The following is a 16,735-nucleotide window of genomic DNA, read 5'->3' as shown; positions in this document are numbered from 1 at the left end:
ACAGGAGCATCGGTGCAGGTATAGCCTGTATAGCCTGTATCTGTACATGCTCCGTTCCGTACTTATAGAGTAGCTTCAATATTTCAGTCAGGATCTGTCACTCTGCTTGGATGATCACAGTTAGAACTGGGTTCCAAGTACTACTACAGAGTACATACTCCTAGTGGTCGCCCTAGAAATATACCCAGTGGGTATGGTACCGCGCAATACCCAATCACCCCAATCCTCACAGCTACTCTGGAGTACAATTCAGATACACTTCCTACCCGCTCTTCAAAGCACACATTTAAAAGTTGATTGGCCTGTCCCTTGCAGCCCTTTTTCCATCAAGTTTCTACAGCACATTCTACATATCTTGGCAGGTCATGAATTTTCTGCTTACTCCGGAGCAGGTTCAGTCGGCACCTGTCAGCCCGAGGTAAGATACCCAAACCGGTAAAACGCAGAGATTGAACCAAAGGCGAATTCTCGGGTGGCTGTGGGGCCTCGCTTGAATAATGGCGCGTTGTACGGAGAGGCAAGTCTGGAAGCGAGTAGACTATCCGTGTCAGACGATTATGATGCTTGATAGGGTAATTCCGTTACTTTAGTCTCCACTGCGTCAACGGTGGATAGTTGCGGAGGACTCGGTGGGCGTGAAAGTTTTTTTAGGGCAATGGTTTTGTAGTCCTTATTGCTCTGATTTGGACTTTTTGCTGTGACTGATTGACTACAAATGAGCCCACTCCTCTCTCAAGAACCCTCCTCGGAGGCCCGCCACGGCTCCTATCGCCTTTACCTGTTACGAGTTCCCGTCCACGCCCATTTCCGCTTTTGCTCTTCCGATGCCCTACCATCAAGCTATCTGCTATATAGCGGCCCGGGACGGGGGGGGAATTTGAATCCACTGTGTCAGTTAGTAACAGTCAGTGACTTGAGAGTAGGAGGAACATACTGTCCGCTTCCGCCTCTGGCAGTGAACAAATTTACATACTCGGGATGATGATCGACGATAAAATGTCCCTTGGGAGTATCTGTGTACCAGCACAATCTCCGCTGGATAAAACGCTCGACCCTTAAACCTGGGCAGGAACAACGCCAATCCATCTCGCAACGCCTTCTCAGCACCAGCCGGCAAAAACTGTCCCTGCTGCTTCAATGCCAACTTCGGCGCAGAGTAAGACGACGCAGAAGAGCTCTGCTCTACTTCATACCCATACCCATGCCTCGCCATCTTGAGAACATTGCTCTTTGGCGTTGGAGGGAACACAAACAACTCGGTACGCAGGTTTACCATCACCGGGAAACCCTTGTTCATCTCCGCCACTTCGTCAGGGTCCAACTGTATCATAGCTACCGGCTGCACAGTGGCAATCGTACGATTACCCATCTTAAGCAAATGTGATGTCTAAACGCCCGTGGTTAGAATCGTTATATCTACTGATATTGTATCCCCGGATGAAACGCGCACCCCAGTGATTCGCTTCCCATTGCTCCCAGGGACAGTAACCAACCCCATAAACGTCTCCTCTTCATCGTAACAAAAGAAATCCCAGGGAGAATATCCTTCCTTGAGAGGAAGGGTATTCTCCTCTCCGCATTCGCCCATCCAGAACTCTCATTCGCATATCCCCGTTATTTATGCGGGTCTGGTTTTCGTATGGGTATGTGAAGACGGACGTTCGATCCGAACCCACATTAGTCGTTCGACCAATGATAGACAGCTATGAGCATGGTGATAAGTGGTATACTGCAACAACATGAATGAAGTACTGTGATATGGCTGTGTTTTCAAGCCAGTGTATTGGCAGTAAATCAGTCGACCAGCAAATGACATCCAACACTGCCACTATAAATCCCCAAAGGACAAGAAATGCAGCTGCGGCGAAACAGGAATATCAAAAGACCCCAACAACTCCTCATCCATCAACGGATCATGGAAATACATCGATGGCTGTACATCTCCCATCGCATCCTCATACCTATTCTCTTTGTTCCTGCCCTCATTGTCCTCACGACCTTCTGACGGCTCGTGTAGCTGGGCTACATACTGGGTGGGAATACGCTCTCCTATAGAACTCAATGGTTGTAGCGATGGAATATCAGTGCCCCGGCCTATGGACATGGGATCTAACAGATCCCATAGAATGGAGAGTTTGAAGGACGGGATGCCGTGGTGACCTGTCGTTCTGTCATTTTGTTGGATGAGGCCTTGGAGGTAGTTTAGTCCGTTTATCTGTGCTCTTGTCAACCAGAACTCTCATCTCGCTTCGAAGCCTTGAGAATATCGAGAGTAAAAAGGAAAGCTTACAGCCTGTCCAAAATGCGGCCACTCTCCCACCATCCCCAGAATAAACCCGCGACACCGCTCGAAATCCGAACAAGCCCGCTCAGCAACAGTATCATCACTCGCAAACGCAAAAATCCAATGCACAGTCGCCGTAACAACAATCTGATACCCGATAAACGGATCACAAATCCGCATCCCCAACTCCTCCATCATCCTCACCAACCGTACCGTCCATCCAGAATGCATAAGCGCCTGATCAACAACATGTTGCAGGAAAGACGGCGGCCTCAGAGTAAAAGTAGAATCCGGCTTATTGGAAGTAGCGATGTGGAAAAGCGGATGGTTAAGCAGTGCCTGAACGGTGTGGAACATGGTCTGCAGGAGGAGCCAGGCTGTCCAGTATTCTCTGTACTGGGCAACTTCTGCGGCAGATTTTAGTTGCTCCCTGATAGTTTTATAGCGATGCGCTTGCGCCATGCTTGCTTCGAATTGGTAGAATTCTGCAATTATCCGGTGGTACGTCGATGTGGAGAGCCACGCATCTTCAATTTGGCCGGTGTGGATTTGCCGCATGTAGGTGGTTGCTTCGCCCCAGATGGAGATTAATTGAATACAGTAGCCTATTATTCCTCGGTCACTGGCGCTTCCGCCTAGTGTTTGTTTGGATGGTGGTTTTGGTGTTTGGAAGTCTGCTGGGAGGGGCGGTTTGGGTGGACTGGTGGGTGCGGGGGTGTTGAGTAGGGGGTAGGTGTTGGTTTTGAGTGTGTTTGGGCCTGGGGTGAAGACTTGTTCTAGGATATAGATGCTCCAGTAGCATCTGGCTTTGTCTTCGTTGGGGGATGTCTCGGTGTGGCTGGATTTGAGTGTTTTGGCGAGCCTTGATGCTATGCTTATATTCATTACCGTTCTAGCTTGTTTTCCGGCTGAACCGAGTTAATAACAATTTCCATAATCCTGGGATAAGCAACTTACCAGCGATATCACACAAGGTCAACAAGCACAGAGCCTGTAAAATCTCCACTGTACCAATACCCTCTGCCGCACGGAGAATTACCATTTCCCGAGCAGACCGGATATAAAACTCTACAGCTTCTGCTTTGGAACAGCCATAGAACGGATGCTCCGAGAAAGGTAATGTAGCTGCTATGAATGACCGTAGTAGATATTGTGGAAAGAGAGCAACCTGCTCGTGTAAAAAGGTAGGATCGAAAAGCGGAAGAGGTTGTATGTGTGTCCGGGTTTTGTAAATCTCAACAAAGTAGTGTAGTATTTCTGGAGGGGGATGAGGGCTGTTTAGTTAGCCCTGATACGCGGAAAATGGAGTCAATGAAATTCATACAAAGCATGAGCATCAAAGCCTACGGAAGAAGGCAGGGTCATCGCGGAGCCTTCCGGCCGCGCTGTAGGTCTCGTCTGCCCACTCAATGCCCTAACATGAGGTCAGAAATACTCTCAAAGTAATCACTGGGGCACGACGAACTGAATAGTATCATGCATCCGCTCCACCTGCATTTCCAACCGATGCAGCCTTTCTTTCGAGTCATTTTTGGACTTGCCACTCAGCGCAATTCTCAAGTCATCCAATGCATTAAATTACCTTAAATGCCACAGTCCCAACCTTATCCTTTGGCAAATACACACATCTCTGATTCAACCTCCGACAAAACGAGCATGCTGGCTTCTCGCCGGGACATTTTGTCTTTTTTTTGCTGCTGAAAGTCAGCATCTACCATCGGCTTTTGACAAGAATAACGCCATCCCACTTACCGACACGGCTCACATGCATGCTTAGCTCGCGGTTCATGGAAATATGGGTCTCCGTCCATGTTTTCCGTCTAATTTGCAGTAGTGCAGAATCAGAAGACAGACTTCCTTGTAAAAGGTGGTGTAATGAGCTTTCGCCAATTATTTGCCATTCCGGCTTCCGCTCACGTGGACGGGACGCGGGAGTTTCCGGATTTGGTACTGAGAAACCCTAACGGGGGGAGTGACCTGTGGGGAAGTAAGCATGCACTCTGAAATGGATGTAAATTGATTTGAATGTATATAGATGATATTTCTAGCTCTAATATTGGACCCATGTTGCTGGTGCTATTCGATCTTGTATAGTTGGAATTATCGATGTCCCAAACCGAATCGTTCAACCACAAAACAAGACGGACCAGTATGGAGAACCATATATCACTCCACTATTCCCGTGCCCACAACCGTACCTCTAGCTCCATGATGATAATATGTTTCTGGAAAAAGTAGGAAGGTAAATAAGGAATGATCCATAGCTAACTAACATTAATCGAACCCAACTTCTTCCCTACACCCAAAATGCTCCCAATCGCTATCCATACTTTACAATCACTCGTCGCCTTAGCGGTCATCGGCTGCTCAGCAGTCAGGCTGTCAGAGGAAACAGCCAGCGGATATGCTCTGGCTATGTTTACGGTATGCTAAGCGCCAGCCTCTCCATCTCATCACAGCACTTACTGACTACATTTTTTTCGATCCCTTGAACAGGCCATTGCTACGACCCTCGCGGCTATATACATCATAACCACATCGTTTATAGCGAAGAGTCTCTTTAAACTCTGGTCTGCCGTTACCTGTAATGTCATTACTCTGATATTATGGGTTGTAACGATCGCAGCCTTGGTGGATAATCATCGCCCGGAGTGTGGTGGGCATAGGAATCATGGATGTTACAGGAAGCGCTATGAAAAGGGGGTCGATGACATTTGGGCTGCGGTACTGGCGTTGTGTGCTGTTGAAGGGTGAGTATTATTTGTTTATTCAACGTGATTTGTGATGGCTTGCTGATTGGGGGAATTTGTAGGGCACTTTCGGTAATTGGATGCGGCGTTCTTTGTGGTTCTCGCAGATTTTGAACAGCATTGAGTCAATAGGATACCTTGGGAGTGGGCTGAAGTCAGTAAGATTAAACCCGACGAATTCTCGTGGTCACATTAATGATGATCGTTTAGATACATTAGACTCATCAATCGTCATAGCACTCAGTTCATATCACTTTTCTCGTAACATCACTGCCAACTAGCAGCTGAATAAACAAAAGTCAAACCTGTCATAACACGTAAAAGATGTCTTCCAAAAGAAGGTAAGGGGTATCAAGAGAGACGCAGATGGATGCAAAAAGGCATAAGTCGAAAAGCAAGGGGAGGGATCAGTTGTAGTCCATTCCCAGTTCATCGACCTCGAATCGGGCTCCCAATGCCTGCTTGCCCTCTTGGATCATCATCTCTAGCTGTCGATTCAGACGTCGCAGATTTGCGTCTTCCTCCCGCTCCATACGCCGCATCTGCGCGACGAAGCGTTGCGTCTCAGCCGACACGGGACTATCACGATGCTTTTTATTGCTGGAGGATTTGCTATTGGAAGATGGAACTGGGATTCGTGTGGGGGTGGTCGGTCCGCCAAGAGAAGTCCTTTTACCCACGCGTGGCACCGCAGTCGACCTGTGACGGGTAGGAGACAAATCTTCAGCACCGCACACACGATGCACTCGTTTTGCGGGATTCAGTGCCTCGACACCAAAGGAGAAACAGTCCGCCGGGCCGTCAGTCTGAACCACAACCCAGTTTTTGTGAATCTCGTTGTCGTCGGGATACTGGCCGGGGATGGGAGTCGATCCGCCTTTGAAATAGTAGGCAGGGGTACCTTCCACCGCTTCATCGACAGCAGTTTTTTCAGTCGACGCCGACTGCGAGGGAGAAGGAGCCCTGTGACTGTGATCAAGCTGGGGCACTGAATCCGCAGACATGTGATAACCATGACCACCACCAGCATAGAAACCACGAAACGCACCCGACCAGCAAAAGCTCCACACTTTTCCCACGGCATTCATCACAGATTGACCCCAGCTAGCCGGGAGAGGCGATGGAGTTACATCCTTGTCCTGAGCTCCTTCCTGCTGTTCCTGACGACTGCGCTTGCGGGTGTTCCCTGTGTGACTGGATAAAAGATCGACACTGGCATCGATGGGAGGTGCTAGAGGTAGCTCTCCACGGATATCTGAGTGATCATATTCTATCCCAGAAACATTTTCATCCCGACCCAACCAGGAAGAGCGGTAGAGGTGATCGTCACCATCGTGAGCGGCAGCTGCAGCGGCGGAGAAGTCATACAGAGAACGGCGTTTATCGGAACCTCCGGTGCGGGATCGTTTGCGAGAATTCGTTGAAATAGTATTGAAGAGGGAAGATGAAGCAGAAGTGGTAGAGGGCGTCTGGTAGAGCTGGGAATGAGCGTCGGCCAGATCGAGCTTTGGTGGAACGGGGGAGTGATGGACGGGGGAGCTGTAGAGTGAAGAGGCACGCGAACTGGGCATAATGAAGAGAAATAGTATTCAAAGTGAGAATTAATGATCTAAATGGCTAATAACCTTCTTCCATGATAAAAAATGAACGATGGAAGTGAGGATGAAAAAGGATGAAAGAGAGAAGGAATTTGAGAGAAAAAGAAGGTGAAGAAAATGGTGAGGCTGAAGTTACTTTACTACACTATGACTATATTCAACTAGAGTAGCACTATCCATTCATTCGCACTGCCACTATTAACAGCAAAGAAAAGATTACAGCTTCTGAGCACCCCATTGCACTCCAGCAGCATCCAATCCAGCTTCTCCATCCACCAAAACACACCATCCTTCTCCTCCTCGGCCTCCATCTCCGGCAATAACGGCCTCAAAGTGCTTCCTTGCAAACTGCAGCACCGCGTCATCAAATGTTCCCGGCTGCAACCAGACGGCGGGGATTCCAGCCGAATGCGCTTCCTGTAGCACCGACAGCGACACCGCGGGGGGCGTCACGACCGACAGCGACGTCTGCGTGGGCGACGGCAAGGCGGACGGTGAGGCGACCGTAGCGTAGTCCTTGGAGGGAAGAGAGATCTGGGGAGATCGGGGGTTGAGGGGAGTGACAGGGAGCGAGTGCTGGTGATACCAGGCAAGCACTAGAAGTAGAGACACGGCGAGAGTCAGTTACTCTTCCTCATTGGGAAATCATGAGGCTATTCCCCACGTTTGTAGCCAAACTTGTTGGCGTCATTGCTGGCTCCGGCCACGGCGAACCGGGGAGAAGAGAAGAAACGCTTGACGGCTTCCATAGTGATTTATAGTAGATGTAGTAGTTATGTGTTTATGTGTGATTTGAGAATACAAAGAAAAATGTAGCTACAACACAGCGTACTTGTAGAGTTCCGGAGAAATCGTCGGCCTCGGTTCTCCGGCCATCACTACTACTCTTTCATTCTGTCATCTTTCAACCACTTCATCACGCCATAAAATTCAATACATGAGTTCTTTATTCAATACAACTATTCCTGTATTATTGAACTCTGACTGACCTTCTCTGCATGCCACCGTTCGTCCCCCGCAAGCGCGTCTCCTCCGAGGATCCTCCCAGTACCAAACGCCACCATGCGATCCCTGCTGTCAAAGCTCCAGTTGTGGAGGATTCCGAAGACGACTCGCCATTGAGCGATGTGCCTAACTCTGATAATGAGGAAACCCCTGGGAAAAATGATGCGACCGAGAAGGGCAAAGGAAAAAGCCAGGGATCGGAGGACGAGGACGAGGAAAGCGACGACGATGACGATGACGCTACGGATTGGGAAGACGCTATAGATACTACGAACCAGCCTGCACATACCACCGCTCTGCTCCCGTCCGCGATTGAGTCGCAGGATCTCGAATTGACGCTCGACAAGAACGAAGTGCATGTAGCTGATCTCCTCGATGGCAAAAAGGGCCCATCCAAGATCGAGCGCCAGATCCGTATCAGAACCCATTGTCTACATGTGCAGCTTCTACTCGCTCACAATGCCGTCCGAAATGCCTGGGTGAATAACTCCAAAGTCCACGAAACCCTCCGGCGCAGGTTACCCCAGGGAATTTACAAGGAGATCAAGAAGTGGCGGGTCGCATCAGCGCTCGATCCCCCAGAACAAGAAATTACGGAGAAATCCACCAAAAAGAGGAAAGGGAAAGAGAAGCAGACTCGTAACCCTGAGCGGGATTGGGGGGAAGGCTCGTCGCGATTGGAACCTGGAAAGCCGGATATGAGTCTGGGCGATCCTATCATTTCCCTACTCAAGGTTCTCGCTGCATACTGGAGAAAACAGTTTAAAATCACTGCGCCGGGTCTGCGCAAACATGGATATCAGCACATGGCACAGGTGGATGCTGAAATACGTTCTTTTAATGATGATGGCCATGACCCCGAGCGACATGGAGAACGATTTGCTAGTGTGGACGAGTTCCGGTCGGCAGCAGACTGCATGGAGGGTTCTAGGGATACAGGCGCGCAGCTCTTCACAGCGCTTCTTCGCGCATTGGACATTGAGGCTAGGCTAGTAGTTAGTCTACAACCTCTTGGATTCGGATGGACCAAGGCCGAGACCCATACCCCGAAGTCCAAAATGGAGTCAGAACCTGGCACTGCAGAAGCAACAGAAACAGGAGCAGAGTTGGACGACGATGAGGAGAGTGACAGTGACTCCCCAGATAAAAATGCTTCATCTCGTCGAGCATATGACAGAGACCTGCCATTTCCTATCTACTGGACAGAGGTTGCATCTCCTATCACCCACCAGGTCATACCTGTTGATCCCCTTGTGCTCAAAAATCCCGTGGCGACGACACCAGAGCTACAAGCAACTTTCGAACCGCGCGGGGCAAAAGCAGAAAAAGCCAAACAAGTTATATGCTACGTGATAGCATACTCGCCAGATAAATCGGCCAAGGATGTCACAACACGGTATCTCCGCCGTCGCACATGGCCAGGAAAAACCAAATGCTACCGAATGCCAATCGAAAAGATCCCCGTCCCAGGTAAAAAAGGGAAGTTCTTCGAATACGATTGGTTCCGGGTGATATTCCGAATCTACCAGCGGCCTCAGAACCAGAGAACGCCAGTCGACGACGTAGAAGACACCCAAGACCTGACACCCAAACAACCAGAAAAGAAACTCGTCAAAGAAGGCGACACGCTGCAAAGCCTCCGCGCCTCCACAGAATTCGTCCTGGAACGCTTCCTCCGCCGCGAAGAAGCCCTACGCCCAGACTCCAAACCCGTCCGCACATTCACAACAGGGAAAGGTGTCAAAGCCAAGACAGAGGACGTCTACCGCCGCTCTGATGTAGTAAAATGCCTCTCCGCAGAAAGTTGGCACAAAGAAGGCCGGCAGACCAAAATTGGCGAAGCACCACTGAAACGCGTCCCCATCCGCGCCGTAACCCTCCTCCGTAAACGTGAAGTCGATGAGCTACAGCGCCAAACTGGCGAGAAGCCAAAACAAGGTCTCTACGCAAAATACCAGACCGAATACATCATTCCACCACCAATAGAGAACGGGATTATACCCAAAAACGACTACGGAAACATTGACTGCTTCGTTCCCTCCATGGTACCCCGCGGCGCCGTACATATCCCTTGGTCTGGGACCGTGCGCATTTGCAAGAAACTAGGTGTCGACTACGCCGAGGCAGTAACGGGGTTCGAATTCGGATCGAAAATGGCTGTTCCCGTTATCGAGGGCGTAGTCGTTGCAGAAGAAAACGAGGGCCTTGTCACGGATGCGTGGATGGCTGAGGAGGCTGAGAAACGCAAGAGGGAACAGCTCAAGGCCGAAAAACGCATCTTGCAGACGTGGAGGAAGTTTCTGTTTGGTTTGAGGATTGCGGAGCGCGTTAGGGAGGAGTATGGGGGTGCTATGGACTATGAGGAGGACGAGGCTAATCCATTTGCGAAGCAGATTAGACCTGGGGATCGTGAGCGTCAGGAAGAGACGGCACGCGAGGATGAAGTAGAAGGGGAGGATGAAGAAGATTCAGGCGATCGAGGAGGTGGATTCCTTCTACCGGGTGAGGATGATGGTGATGATGGGGGGTTGGTGGTAGAACGGCAGGAACAAGAAACTCGTCCACGGTCTGAATCTCACGCAGTTGAGATTAGTGATAGTGAAGGCGAAAGAAAGGCAGATGGTGGCGATGACGACGGTTTTGAAAGCGCAAAAGTCAATGATGAAAACTCCAGCTCCGTTGATGAGCTGCCTGACTCTGAAGAGGAATATCAGCCGCGAACGCGCAGACAAACGAGAAGCAGAAAGGGTTAATGACTGTTGCTGTGCAGGACAACAAGCTATGTATATTATACTTGCTCATGTTTTAAGGACGTCGTACAATGATTATCTCCCATTTACCCTAATACAATAATACCCCCGATACCCTATTCATCTTCGACGTATCGAAGGCGAACCAAACCCCCGTATCTCATCCTCATCCACGTCCATATCCAACTCCCTATCAACATCAACATCAGCCTCCGCATCCACATCCGTCTCCAAATCAAAATCCCCCAGCGGACTAACATGCACAACCGGAGAAGAAACAGGACTTTGCGCAATAAGTGGCCGCGACTTAAACACACTCGCATAATCCGCACTCTCCTCAAAGAGCTGATCCTGCGGAGTCTGCACCCTAGGAGGTGCTTTTTTCGGCGGAGTTTGGTATGGGTTCACGGGGAAGGACGTTCGGTTTTGGCGACGGGAGGATTTTTCTTCTGGTGGGAGACTGGGGCGTGGGGCGATAAGGGACATGGATTTGCGGGTTCGTTCGGCTAGGGCGAAGAGCCTGGGTTCAGGGTCTGGTTCGGTGAGGGTTATGCTGGGGGATGTGTAGTCAATGGAAGGCTGTGGGTCTATGTGATTGTTGTCGTCCGGGGACGGAATAGGTTCCGGCTCGGTTTCGATAGTTGGTGCGGATTCTTGCGGACGGGGACTAGGATCGTGCGATAGAGTGCTGGTGACAGGCTTTGCGGGCTTAGGAGATGTCTGGGATTTCGTTTCCCCTAAAGACGAGCGCGTCTTGCCGTCGATGCGCGCGAGTGCATCATTCATAGAAAGCAGAAGGGATTGGTCTTGCTGAGTAGGTTTAGCACGACTCTCAGGCTCTCGAACTGCCTTAGCGATACTGGCAACAGTGAGCGCCTGGTGGTCTCTGAAAACCACTGAACTGTTCCTTGCAGCATTGGCCGAGGGGAACGAGTCCACATTGGCCGGTCCATTCTCCTGGGTTGCATTGCCGCTATATTCGCGCCATCTGCTCAGTCGATCCCGTTGGCGCGATACCCGCGATTCAAGATCAAGTAAGAGATCGCGAGAGGAACCGGCTTTGAGATCTTCTACGGTTGATTCTTTCGCCTTTGCCCAGGCTTTTGCGAATGGTAATTCCAGGAACGCATCGCTGCTGCTCTGCGATCCACCATAAAGCAGGTCGTTTGCCCATTCTTTGCTACCCAGCCAATTTGTCTGCATCTGCTCCGCGAAATGTCCGAAATCCGTCGGTTCGTCAGGGACTGACCGCGGGTTGTCCTGAGACTGTTGTTCCAACTGAACTTTCTTTTTATCCAGTAATTGCGAAAATTTGTCATATGTATTCAAAACGCGAGTGCGACGCTCCCCGGTCGATCCAAGCGAGACCCGATGCGCCAGGAGAAGAGGTAGCGCAAGCTGGTAATCCTCAGGGGAAATACCATTCGCCAACGACAGCATTAGAGCTGGGTTCAACTGTCTCCTGTCAAGCGAGGCGGTCAAGACTTTACGCAGAACCGCTGTAGAGAAAACAGCCAGCAGCTCATCAAATTTCTCCCCCTTGCAGTCGTCCAACATCGATTTGCGTAGTATTGTTTCCTTTCCCAGGTCGCCATTTTTCTTTATATCTGACAGCACCCGAAACAAAGCGGCACGGAGGTTCACCGACTGTAATGCTTCCAACGGAGGGAAAAAAGGGCGTAGTTTCTGGTGTCACATCGTCCGGTCAGCTGGTTCCGTTTGATTGTATCTGTAACTGATAGGCCTTGCTCTCTCGCGTTTATTGGCATGGACATACATCATGTGTTACTTCCGGATCCCAGATTGCGCAGAGATGATACAATGCCCACTCCACAGTTTTTATGCGCTGGCGTTGGTTCTGCGACGAGGGCGATAGGGCACGAACGCTGATGCCCGGCCAGTCTTGGTGGTGATGGAGGTTCAGGAATTGGAGATTGCGGACGAAGACGGAGAGATGAGAGGGGGTCGACCACGGCAGAGGTTTTGGTCTGGAGGTGTTTGACGAATACATCTTGAAAAGAGAATAATCAGAGAGATGTGAGTGGTAGAAACGAGGTGGTCGTTGAGCTCCGTATAGAAATGGCGGAGTATGTGTTTGCACTGTTTGGTTGGGTGCCGATCTTATTGTCTTCTCTTCCCTTTTTCTCTTTCTGTCTTTCGCTTTCTTGTATTGCAGCGTCTTTTTCCTTTTCTTTTCTTTTCTTTTTTTTTTTTTTTTTTTTTTTTTTTTTTTTTTTTTTTTTTGAGCTTTCGTTCTCTTAATTTCTTATACAGCCTTTTGGCTATATCAACACTGCCAATATCCATTGTTTTATTACTGTATAATCTAGTCATCTTCTACGTTCGTTCAAGTATCTCACTACTACCGTCGTCATGGGCTCTGAAGCACCATCCGACCCCGTCTGGACCACCAAGTCAGGTAAGACCTTTATTTGACTCACTGTTCAGTGCATTGTATTGTGGGATCATGAACGCTGACAACCCAGTCCTGGCGTCTCTCCCGCACCCGCCCGAAGAAAACTCCCCCTCACCGGTCCCCTTCTTCCACCTTCTCGAACGCCTCAAGACCACCAAACGTGAAGGCTGGCGCCGATTTGGAATCGACAAGGGCGAATCTATCTCCGACCACATGTACCGCATGTCGATCATGACGATGCTCGCTCCGCCGTCTCTCGCATCCCGCCTCAACCTACCCCACTGCATGAAGATGGCGCTCGTTCACGACATGGCCGAGTCGCTCGTGGGTGACATTACACCGAAAGACAAGGTTACCAAACCGGAGAAGGCCCGACGCGAAGCGGATGTGATGGAATATATTTCGAAGAATCTACTGGGTGGTGTACCTGGTGGAATGTTGACTGGGGAGGGTATCTTGCAGGTGTTCAATGAGTACGAGGAGAACCAGACGCTGGAGGCGCAGTTTGTGCACGACGTCGACAAGATGGAGCTTCTTCTGCAGATGGTGGAATACGAGCGGGCTAATGATATCGACCTGACTGAGTTCTGCCACGTCGCTTCGCGCATTCAGTTGCCCGAGACACAGGAGTGGGCGGCGACGGTACTCAAGGAACGGGAGATGTTTTGGAAGAACAAGACTGATGCGAATGGTACGAACGCATGAAGGGTGATAACTTCTCCATGGATGACTTGATGCATTTCTTTTTCTCATACTATTGTCTTGGGCGTTCGGGTTTGGGTTTTGGTCGATGCCATCGTCTATCGATGAGTAGTGGACGGTACCATGGGTTAGGTAGCATCAATATGGGGTTCTTGCATCGTTATTATATACTAGTTGGCGTGCAATTGAACATGGGAACATTAGCATACAAGCATGCTCTGCTCCGTCTATACGTGGACATTCAATCCAGCGGCTCCTTCTCCATCTCCCTTGCCAACATGGTAGCCTCGGCCTCCATCTCCTCCATACCCCTTGGTTTCCTCGCATCATTATCAACAGCCGGGAAATTTGTCCGTCTCCCACCCTCATCATCTTGCGCTAGCTGCTTCTTCACCTCCTCTGTGACCGATCCCGACCTGGACCCATTCCCATCCCTGGATCTCGCAGCAGCAGCAGCAACCTCCTTTTGAATCCTCCCCACATCCCCCTCCTCCCCATCCAACTTGTCATAAATCGCATCCGTCCCCCCCAAATGATCCAAATCGCTCCTCTGCCTCGGAATAACATGCGCATGCACATGCGGCACGCTCTGCCCCGCATCCACCCCGTCCTGGATCGCAATATTCAGACTACTCGCACCATATACGCGCTCGATCATCCGACCTACACGGCGGACTGTGAGGAAGAGGTCGGTTGTTTCGGAGGGGGTGAGGTCGGCGACGCGGGGGACTATGCGGCGCGGGGAGACTAGGACGTGGCCCGGGAGGATGGGCTTGAGGTTTACGAGGGCGAAGGTTGTGGGGGTTAGGTGGAAGACCTGATTTTTTTTTGATATTAGGTTAGTTGGAGGGTTGAATTGGGGGTTATAGTAGTTTAGGTGAGGGACAGTACCTGGGTGGTCACAACGAAGGGTCCGAAATGGATAGGTGGAATGCCTATGAGGGCGGGTGGCATTGTGGGTTGTTCGGTCATGTATTTATTGATTTTATGGGTTGAGTTTGAGGTTTCTAATTAGTATACAGGGGTGTGCCGGAGTTTGGGTGTTGAAGAATAAATCCTTGAAGCTGTTAGGTGTTGTTCGGTGTTGTTGCTCGGAGACGGTCGATCTGAGATATTACCCAATACAGCACACCATACAGACCAATTGGGGAATCCAGGCATCATCATTCAATTTCAAAAAGTATTAATGTCATATCCAATATTACAGTGCCTATGTTCACAAAAAAATTAAAGCTATCATACAGGGAAATCGTCAGAAACATGCAAGTTATAACCGTAATCCATGTCATAGAAACAGAATCATCGTAAAAAGAAAGGATGAAGATTTTAAGCCTCTTTAGCCAGTTCCGGTTCGGTCTCAGATTTGGCTTCCTTGACTTGTTCTGCTGGTTGCTCTTTCTTTTCCTCTGTCTCTGTCTTAGTCTCTGTCTCCGGCTTAGACTCTAGATCTGCTTCCTGCTCCGCCGCTGGCTCCGTCGCTGGCTCCGACATGGGCTCCAACGTGGGCTCTAGCTCTGCTATCGGCTCTAGTTCCAAAATAGGCTCCGGTGTAGGCTCTGGCGCTGGCTCTAAGGAACGTTCCTCTGCAGCTGGGAAGGGTTCGATCTTTTCTTCCGGTTTGCTCGTTTCGGGCTCTGTCTGCGGCTCCTTGGGTTGGCTGGGTTCCGCTTGCTCTTCCGTAGGCCGTGGTTGCGACTCCTCTTCCGGCTCAGTCGTCTCAGGTTCCTCAAGCTTAGATTCCTCGGGCTTGCGCTCCTCTGAATTGGGTTCCTCGCTAACCTCCTGCTCGTAAATAACGATGTTATCGCCGTTGGGCTGCTCTGTCACTTCCCGAGGCTCCTCGAGCGCAATGGTAGTCTCCTCGCCTTCTTCTTCTTCTTCTTCTTCTTCTTCTTCTTCTTCTCCTTTTCTATCTTCGGTTTCCTTCTCTGGAGCAGCGTCCTCCTTCACCTCCAATAGTTCGGCTTTAGAATCCTCATGATCCTCAGCGCTCTCAGCGATAGTAGCAACGCGTGAACCAGTGGACGGAGAGTGTTTATGACGTCGTGCAGTAGCGCTAGCGTCGCCGTCCTTGGATCCTTCATCTTCTTTTCGCAATATCGTAACTCGTGGTCCTTCAGCTGGCTTCTTCGTGGGTTTCTCTGCAGCCGGCTCGATGCCCTCTGCCTCCGCGGGAACCGTGTAGCTATCCTCCGGCATAAGATGATACACATCGCAAACCGTCTTGAAGAAAATATAAAGTCCCTCGTTACCTTCCACATGCCAGAATACCTCTCGGTGCTTAAACCAAGCATGCGCGAAGATACGATACACCCGACGGAAGATGTTGACCAAGTGTCTCATGCTCGCCTGCGGACCACCACTCGCTTCCGAGCCCAGCGTCAACCGACTCGGGAAGTGTTTCGGAGAGGTAAGGATGTTCGTAGCCCAGTCGAGCGTGTGGCAGCAGTAATCGATAGCACAGCAGGTCTTGGGGGGATCGTGGACGGCGCAGAGGTACTGCCATTCGGACGCTTGCATTTCGGGACACGTCTGGATGGAGCAGGGAGGATTCTCGGCGAAGAAGGCAACGATAAGGTTGTTGACCTTCATGGTGAGGAAGCGGCATAGTTCATAGAGCCAGAGCGCCCGGTCGACACCTTCAGGGGGTTCCGCAAGCTGGATCGCGATGTCGCGGTGGATCGGAATGACTGTTTCGGAGCCTTCAGGTCGGGTATAGTGGTTGTGCAGGGCTTTTAGGTGTTCTTGAAGCTGGAACGGGGAGTCGAGCTGTTCATCTCTCGTTAGCACATAATTGCCGAATGCAACTCTTTGTTTGCCGTCGGAGTCAACCAACCTGCGCGAGAGGAATCAATGGCGGACCAGCAGCCATATCAATTGCCTTACTCCCGAGTCGAACCCTTCGCGTCGCACTAACTTCATCGTTGTTGTTGTCCGGGGTGTATCCTAGTGGTTGCCCTGCATCCTGGCCGGAGGACTCGTCGCCGACCGACGGAGACGGGGAGTCAATTTGGACCTCTGTGAGCGGCGGAGGACTGGGTAAGCGCGGGGAGGTTGACGATTGGACTCCCGCGGTTGCCATTGTAGAAAGAGATTCTATAAGGGAAAGAGGGGGAAAGAAATAGGGGTGTAGCGAACGAGTGACGGGCGGGATTGAAGCTGAAGATAACCCGATATGGAAAACTGTATCAAACAAACCAAACCCAGTGACCGGGGAAGCCCTATGCCCT

At 50.5% G+C, this 16,735-nt stretch overlaps 9 protein-coding genes across 9 annotated transcripts; 2 read left to right on the top strand and 7 right to left on the bottom strand.

Moving 5' to 3' along the window:
- Positions 1-655: 655 nt before the first annotated feature.
- On the bottom strand, positions 656-1,515 carry EURHEDRAFT_409892 (uncharacterized protein). The gene has a single exon (XM_040781221.1). The coding sequence runs from the start codon at positions 1,367-1,369 to the stop codon at positions 896-898; it is 474 nt and encodes a 157-aa protein (XP_040641344.1). The 5' UTR covers positions 1,370-1,515; the 3' UTR covers positions 656-895.
- Positions 1,516-1,828: 313 nt separating this feature from the next.
- EURHEDRAFT_375481 (fungal specific transcription factor domain-containing protein) lies at positions 1,829-3,781 on the bottom strand (the record flags this gene model as incomplete). Its single annotated transcript, XM_040778747.1, has 5 exons — positions 1,829-2,215; positions 2,291-3,192; positions 3,242-3,558; positions 3,609-3,698; positions 3,750-3,781. The coding sequence occupies 5 exons, from the start codon at positions 3,779-3,781 to the stop codon at positions 1,829-1,831; spliced, it is 1,728 nt and encodes a 575-aa protein (XP_040641343.1).
- A 1,669-nt stretch (positions 3,782-5,450) lies between these two features.
- Positions 5,451-6,557, bottom strand: EURHEDRAFT_420045 (uncharacterized protein; the record flags this gene model as incomplete). The annotated part of the gene is made up of 1 exon (XM_040783333.1): positions 5,451-6,557. A coding segment is annotated over one exon (1,107 nt), but the record flags the coding sequence as incomplete, so codon positions are not given.
- Positions 6,558-6,752: 195 nt separating this feature from the next.
- On the bottom strand, positions 6,753-7,467 carry EURHEDRAFT_409889 (CoA-binding protein). The gene is made up of 2 exons (XM_040781220.1): positions 7,297-7,467; positions 6,753-7,228 (listed from the first exon to the last, which is right to left on the bottom strand). Exons 1-2 carry the CDS (start codon positions 7,379-7,381, stop codon positions 6,849-6,851), a joined length of 465 nt encoding a protein of 154 aa, XP_040641341.1. The 5' UTR covers positions 7,382-7,467; the 3' UTR covers positions 6,753-6,848.
- A 59-nt stretch (positions 7,468-7,526) lies between these two features.
- Positions 7,527-10,726, top strand: EURHEDRAFT_409888 (Rad4 family protein). Its single transcript, XM_040781219.1, has one exon. It carries the CDS (start codon positions 7,631-7,633, stop codon positions 10,388-10,390), a length of 2,760 nt encoding a protein of 919 aa, XP_040641340.1. The 5' UTR covers positions 7,527-7,630; the 3' UTR covers positions 10,391-10,726.
- Positions 10,586-12,377, bottom strand: EURHEDRAFT_431391 (uncharacterized protein; the record flags this gene model as incomplete). The annotated part of the gene is made up of 2 exons (XM_040783413.1): positions 10,586-12,073; positions 12,165-12,377. Coding segments are annotated over 2 exons (1,701 nt in total), but the record flags the coding sequence as incomplete, so codon positions are not given.
- A 383-nt stretch (positions 12,378-12,760) lies between these two features.
- On the top strand, positions 12,761-13,508 carry EURHEDRAFT_449960 (HD domain-containing protein; the record flags this gene model as incomplete). Its single annotated transcript, XM_040783856.1, has 2 exons — positions 12,761-12,806; positions 12,874-13,508. The coding sequence occupies 2 exons, from the start codon at positions 12,761-12,763 to the stop codon at positions 13,506-13,508; spliced, it is 681 nt and encodes a 226-aa protein (XP_040641338.1).
- A 238-nt stretch (positions 13,509-13,746) lies between these two features.
- EURHEDRAFT_450708 (HIT family protein) lies at positions 13,747-14,459 on the bottom strand (the record flags this gene model as incomplete). Its single annotated transcript, XM_040783897.1, has 3 exons — positions 13,747-13,902; positions 13,966-14,322; positions 14,397-14,459. The coding sequence occupies 3 exons, from the start codon at positions 14,457-14,459 to the stop codon at positions 13,747-13,749; spliced, it is 576 nt and encodes a 191-aa protein (XP_040641337.1).
- A 195-nt stretch (positions 14,460-14,654) lies between these two features.
- Positions 14,655-16,646, bottom strand: EURHEDRAFT_409886 (Mob1 family protein). Its single transcript, XM_040781218.1, has 2 exons — positions 16,342-16,646; positions 14,655-16,274 (listed from the first exon to the last, which is right to left on the bottom strand). The coding sequence occupies exons 1-2, from the start codon at positions 16,585-16,587 to the stop codon at positions 14,832-14,834; spliced, it is 1,689 nt and encodes a 562-aa protein (XP_040641336.1). The 5' UTR covers positions 16,588-16,646; the 3' UTR covers positions 14,655-14,831.
- Positions 16,647-16,735: the final 89 nt, after the last annotated feature.

This window comes from Aspergillus ruber (assembly GCF_000600275.1).
Source record: "Aspergillus ruber CBS 135680 unplaced genomic scaffold scaffold00005, whole genome shotgun sequence".
Classification (NCBI taxonomy): Eukaryota; Fungi; Ascomycota; class Eurotiomycetes; order Eurotiales; family Aspergillaceae; genus Aspergillus; species Aspergillus ruber.
Note: the sequence above shows the minus strand (reverse complement) of the source record. Positions and strands in the feature narration are given on the sequence as shown.